The 6,913-nt window shown below is 40.4% G+C and overlaps 1 protein-coding gene across 1 annotated transcript; it reads left to right on the forward strand.

The window, feature by feature from the left end:
- The first annotated feature begins 930 nt into the window (after nucleotides 1–930).
- LOC308283880 (methionine-R-sulfoxide reductase B1-A-like) lies at nucleotides 931–5,933 on the forward strand. The gene is made up of 4 exons (XM_080724396.1): nucleotides 931–1,031; nucleotides 2,406–2,548; nucleotides 3,704–3,818; nucleotides 4,439–5,933. The coding sequence occupies exons 1-4, from the start codon at nucleotides 977–979 to the stop codon at nucleotides 4,456–4,458; spliced, it is 333 nt and encodes a 110-aa protein (XP_080580522.1). The 5' UTR covers nucleotides 931–976; the 3' UTR covers nucleotides 4,459–5,933.
- Nucleotides 5,934–6,913: the final 980 nt, after the last annotated feature.

Raw genomic sequence — 6,913 nt, forward strand, 5'->3', positions numbered from 1 at the left:
TGTTACCTCTAATAGCGGTGCCCCTTTGAGAGAAATGTTTGTCTACAAACGGAAGTGTAAGCCTGGGCTTTTAGTTTGGGTGCTGTGCTGCTAGTGTGACATGTGATAATGTGAATGAAGAGAAGCTTTCTCCTGAACTGTTTGACTGAAGAACACGGCTGAAAGTAATCCCATTAATTGTGTGGGTGACTGGGGTGTGTTTAATTTCCCCTTTCTTTGGTGTTTCACCCAGGTGGGTTGAGGGTGGTTAAATGCAAGGTCTAATTTATGGCTGGTCTGGTCATATGGAAATAACCCCCCCCCCCCCCCCCCCCCACAGGCTCTCTGTTTCATGTATGTCCATGGCAAAAACAACATTTTGATCAAAATGTCCACCAGAATATGGCAAGTTTAACTTCGTTATGTAATCTACTGTAACAACTAAGCTTTTTTTTTTTTTTTTTTGCTACACCCATGAAACCAAACCAAACAAACAAGAAAAAGCAATAGCACAAGTCTCAACCATAGGGTCTCTATATCTGGTCTCAAGTACAACTTCTTTGAAGTGCAATGGCATGTTTTCATCACAGGATGGCGCTGCTGTCTTCTATACCAGAGCGGTTCCTGTGAACATGGTTGGTTGGTTCTAGTTCTCCAAATAGAACAACTATTTCTCTTGTGATGAGCAGGTGACGGTATATTGTCACGCACTCAATCACAATTCAAACATTCAAAGGGGCTTTATTGGCATGAGAAACTGAAAACATATTTACATTCTCTCTCTCCTCTCTGCTCTCTCCATCTGAGATGCTGCTGCTATACACACTCCGGTACAGCAGGTGGCGGTATACGCGCTGCCTTTACCCGGCATTCCAGTGACAGACACACAATCCGCCCCCTAATCTGTGGTCTGCAGACAGACCCGTCTCGATAGTTTTGGTGTAAAGAACTACAGTTGTAGTCCAACAACAACAACACGAACACAGCGCCGATCATCATGTCGTTCTGCTCCTTCAACGGCGGAGAGGTGTTTAAAGACCACTTCAGTCTAGGTTTGATGTCTCCTCATGTCGTCTTAAACATTCACCTCGTGTCATTTTAACTGCTGTGTGTGGAATAATGACTTTACAACAACTATAGCCCTAACGGGGTAACATGTTACCTAATGTAGCTTAGCTCCTAACCTAACCACAGACAAAGCTGATACTATAACGGTTATAGTAACGCCTATGTTATAAGCTTATATACAAATACTTGCACTAACCTACTGCTGAGTACTTTTTAAGTGTTTAAACGAAAGCCACCAGAATATGGCGCTAGTAGATAGTGTTGTTGTAACTTGTAACCTACTTTCTGATTACACAAGCAGTGCATGGTTATTGATTACACAATAAAGTTACATCAGAGAGTAGTTACAGTTTAGAGTAGCCCTGAATACAGAGTCCTGTATTCAGGGCTAAGTTTAGAGAAGCTGCTGGTGAAAACTTTAACATTAACTTTAACTTAGAATCGAAGTGGAAAATGTGGCCTGAAGTCACTGCTTTGTGAGGACAAACTGGAAAATATATGTATTTGATGTCGAGCATTTATTTATGTCAAGTTCAGTTCAATTCAATTTAACTCAAAGGAGCTTAATGGCATGAGAATGAAGTACTTTAGCTTACACAATCACAAAAAAGTAAGTTCATTTGTTTTTACACATGGTGATATGTACTACAAGGCTAATAGCTATCCTAGGTCAGTGGTTCTCAACCTGTGTGTTGTTTTGGGGACGGTCTCCAGATGACAGTGAATTGACAATGTAAGGACGTTTAATACCTAACAAATTAAAACATCTTGTGAAGGAATTATGGCATTAAAATTAATCAACAAACTATACTATAAAAACTGGCCAAACCTTGTCCAAATTGTCAAATAATATAAGAAAGCGGTAACAATTTTGAAAATAGCTTTGCGTTGCAAGGTGTCGTGAGCTTGTGGATCTGCTATTTTGACAATTGTTATCTGTAGAACTGATCAACTAAATGTAATGTCTCAACACCTACATTCCATATGCCAATAAATAGCAGATCTACAAGCTCACAACGCGTCGCATTGTAGATTGGCAGAGATATTTGGTAGAGAGTGAAAAAAAAAAGCTTGTATCGAGTATGTTATTTTCAGGTCCGTTTTACCATTTATAGAGGGTTTAAATGGTACCAGATATGCAGCTCGGCAAATAAAAGGTGAATTGATCCCAGACATTGCATGACGCTGGATAATTTCATGATTAATCTAAATCTCCACGATACGATTATTGTGAGTCTTCTTTATCACGATGAACGGTAATAATGATTATCGTCCCATCCCTACCCTCATCTCTCTCTCTCTCTCTCTCTCTCTCTCTCTCTCTCTCTCTCTCTCTCTCTCTCTCTCTCTCTCTGCAGGCATGTATGTGTGTGTGAAGTGTGCTCACCAGCTGTTCTCCAGCAGGTCTAAGTATGAGCACTCCTCCCCCTGGCCGGCCTTCACTGAGACCATCCATGAGGACAGCGTCTCCAAACACCAGGAGAGACCCGGGGCGTATAAGGTGACTTCATTCTTCCATGCATGCTTTCATTCATTCCCATTGTAAATGCTGCATTTATATAGAGCGCCTTTATCCAATGCGCTTCACATAGATGGTGCATTGCATTCACACATTCACACTGATGGCGGAGGAAACCATGCAAGGCACCAACCTTCGCATCGGGAGAAATCAGGGGTTCAGTGTCTTGTTCAAGGACACTTCGACACTAACTCTGGGGGAAGTCTTGGAGCATTTGCCTCGATACGTGGGCTTTTTGAGACATGTTTAATCTCCTTCTTCTTTGCCTCTGGTTACCCATACTTGTGCAACTTCCTGCAACTCAGATTCTGAGCTGGGCTGACTTCCGGCCCAGTGATATAATAGTTTCTGCCCAGAAGTTATTCTTGCCCCCCCAGTGGCGAAAAAATAACTTCTGGGAACTCGGGTTACTCTGGGGGAGCCCGGGATCGAACTGGGAACCTTCTGATTTCCAAGCGGGCCACTTTACCTCCTGAGCCACTTCCTCTCGATTTAGGAGTCCTTGACATGAAAATGTTTGAGAACCACTCACTTCTAGGCAGGCACCTTACTAACTACACCAACTACACAGAGGCTCTGTGTGTGTTCAGACTGTAGGCTACTGTAGCCAGGCTGTGTTCAGACTGGCAGCTGCGGTCTGAACAAAGCCTTTACTGTCAGGGTTCCTGCTTGTCCCTGAAAACCTGGCATAATGGCAGCGCTCACAATGGAACTAACAAGTTGTAGTGCTTCAGTTTTTGTCTGCTTTGCCTTTATCCTTCTTTCTCGACTCTAGTGACTACGTAACTTTTCTCTATCTTAATTCCACTGCTACTGTAGGTTACAACCTGTTTATCCCGATTAGTTTTATTTTGTCTACTTTTGAAGCTCAAATGTATCTTACTTGCATCCTGTCCTGTGTTTCACACTGTGTTGCTGTTATGACATCTGAATTTCCCTTGTGGGATCAACAATAATACTTATTGAAGTCTTTCATGCAGTTTTTCAATCGTTGGAAAACGACAAAATAGTCAGAATGAAAGTAGTTCTGGAAAATATGTTGTATAATATTTCACATAAAACGCCTGAGCGTCTGCTCCTGTGGCGCTGTATCTGATCGCTCCCCATAGTCCTCATGTTGATGTTGTGTTTCCCCAGGTGCTTTGTGGGAAGTGTGGTAACGGACTGGGCCACGAGTTTGTCAACGACGGCCCGGGAAGAGGACAGTCACGCTTCTGAATCTTCAGCAGCTCACTGAAGTTCGTCCCTAAAGGTACACACGGTCTGGTTAATCTGTAGAGATGCTGATTATGTGATAAGAAATGTCACTATCCATCGATCCATCAATCTATTCTTTGATCAATCAAATCTCTTTCACAGCTATTACATGGGTCATTAACCACTCTCAACCTGTCATCCCTGTTTAATGCATGTGATAATAAGGAAAGAAATAATAAAGGTATCTATCTATCTATAATACTGTGGGAAACAATGTTGATTAGTAGCCACCCTACAAGCTCACATTGTGGTGGGTTTCCACTTATTCAACACAAACTACAATTTTGTAAAAGAAAAAAAAACTAAAAAACATTGGAAGCAGCAGATGTCATAGCGTCTTAATTTAATTCACAGACCTTTAGTGACCAGTACACAAGTGCCCAGTAGCTTGGCATTGTCGCCCTACCAGATATCATATGTGTCATCATTCTTAACAATAGCAGTTTAGGCAGACAGTATGAAGCAATCTACTTGTGTGTCTTACCACTAAACATACTGTTTGTGTCAAATACACACACACACACACACACACACACACACACACACACACACACACACACACAGTGTACAATATGAATATAACATGACAGTAAGGTTGTTGTGTGGTGTTCTCAGACAAGGTGGATGGACAGTAAGGTGAGCTGACGGAGGTCCAGGATGGATGGAGCTGTGTGTTGTGCTCAGCGTGGGGAGACAGTGGATGATGGGTTCTGGGACAAAGCCCTCCCTGGGACCTCCAGGACCCTGATGGACTGAAGACCCCCTCTGGACCAAAGAGACAGACTGTCCACTCACACACACTCTGTCTGGACTGCAGGGACAGACAGACACTCACACAAACACGCACAAACAGAGAACAAGTTAGTGTCGTTCACAACTAGATCAGTTTATGACATCGTGTTGGCTTTATTTAATATTACACATCTCTAAACAGAAGTCACAAGGTGCTGCCCAGAGAAGTTACATGTTAAAAACAAAAACGCATAAGAACACAAATCACAATTCTAAAGGATGCAAAATAGAAATACTAACAACTCATAAATCTAACGGCAGAAATTCCAAATGAAAAGAGGGCTATTAGACTGTATGAGAATGTCCAAGAGAATGTATGTCCAAAAGCTATTTACTTCCATCGTTTTACAGTGTTCGTTTTGACAGCAAAGTTTGATTAAGTTTGAGACATAGTCTAGATTTAAGTCATATTTTTGTCACCTGAAATGTATTGCTTTTAGTCTACAGTTGAATACACTGGTTTAAATTATTCTCAATCATGTATTCTTGTGTTTTTAGTACATGTTTGTTTCAATTTGAGGACAGAGTAACTTCACACTCATTCCGTTTATCAATCAATCTTTTAATTTATGAACTAAGATAAGAAACTCATTCATCATTCACTGCTGCAATCAGTGACATGTCAGTGGTTTCTTTAGCTTAGGTTTAGAATGAACACCATATTAACCTGATAAAATAACTGTAGCTTGCGTGCTTATACTTTTGAATGAAATTCGGAACGAATTGTCTTCGTTCTACTGGATCTCTTCTCCACAAGTCCCTCGCTAACATTTTGGTATTCATTTGTTGAAGAAATTATCTATATGGTTAGTCATAGTTTTTGTCATCATAGCTTAGTCTTTGTCATTGAAAGAAGGCAGTCAACAAACATTTGTGTGAGCTTGTAGGTCAGCCATTTTCACTACGTTTTAACTGGCACTGTCATACGACAATAAAAGAGTGCATTCATTTATAAGAATTATATAAAAAGATGACATACACCGACAACAATATTATGTTGAATATACAACAGTAAAGGACAAACAAGGACAAACCTGAATGATTTTAATCACATCCATTTTGTAGTCATTTACCGTATGGTGAGTTCACAGACAATACCATGCACATGTATTGTTTTGGTAGCTATATTTGGAAGTGGGAAATATGCATTCGTGAAGCAAAGTATATATATTTATATATACTGTATATAGTTGCAAAAAAGCAAACGTCAAATATGCAAAGAGACAGAGCTATAATTTTGTAATGAGAATATTGCATTGCTTTATCTCTAGTGATAAAATGAATGAATGAAAGAATAAATATAATTTTATAAAGAGAATTGTGTACTGCTGTGTATCCTATGTGGATCTTGAGTCTGCTTTTAGAGGTGCATGAGACTTTATGAGGTTATTCTAATTTAAGGTGGTTGCACACTGCTGCGTTTTTCGTTGCGAAATGCGTTTTTCAGGGCAAGGGGAGAGAGGGAGATCGAGAGAGCAAGGGACCGAGTGGTGTGCGAAACGGGCGGCAGTGTGCAAACGTGACTGACATAACGTGAGGTTGATTTTTGATTTGCGTGCTCCGAAATTCACTCCGATATTCGGCCCGAAAAACGCAACCACCTTTATTCCATAAAAAAAATGGGAAAAGCATCAGTGTCATTTTAGATTTTAGCGTTGGCTATTTTAAAAAAAGAATAGCAGATATACAAGCTCACGGCGTGTCACTTCTCATGCCGCACTGCGAGCTTGTACACATCTGATATTGTTTAACATTCTTTTGATAAATAAGTGTAAGAACCAGTGATTTCTCCAGCTAGAACAAAACACATAGGATATGCACATCCCCACATGTCTTTACACAGTGCTGGATCCAAAAACAAACAAGTGAATAAAAATTTTAATGTTAAGGGGCCATTCTTCTGAACAATATATTTTTCAGAAGTGTGGCCCCTTAACTGATGCAATTATACTGTGTGTGCTGCTATATTGTAGGCCTAAGCACTTATGAGCTGCATTTCTATGTATGAAAAGTGATACATAACATGAGTAGTCTAAATAAAGCTCATTATCGTGTAAATCAAGCCTTATACTCCGGGTCTATTTGGACCACACAGCAGGTGGGTTAATCATTTAGTGAAATATGTTCACAGTACATTTTTGTAAAGCATTCAATTCAGACTTCACTGACTTGGATTACACTGTGTGTGTGTGTGTGTGTGTGTGTGTGTGTGTGTGTGTGTGTGTGTGTGTGTGTGTGTGTGTGTGTGTGTTCGATTCTATTTGTGGAATTCTAAAGATCTTTGCTTTTTAGATGCCT

This window comes from Nannobrachium achirus (genome assembly GCF_963921795.1).
Source record: "Nannobrachium achirus genome assembly, chromosome: 4".
NCBI classification, from domain to species: Eukaryota; Metazoa; Chordata; class Actinopteri; order Myctophiformes; family Myctophidae; genus Nannobrachium; species Nannobrachium achirus.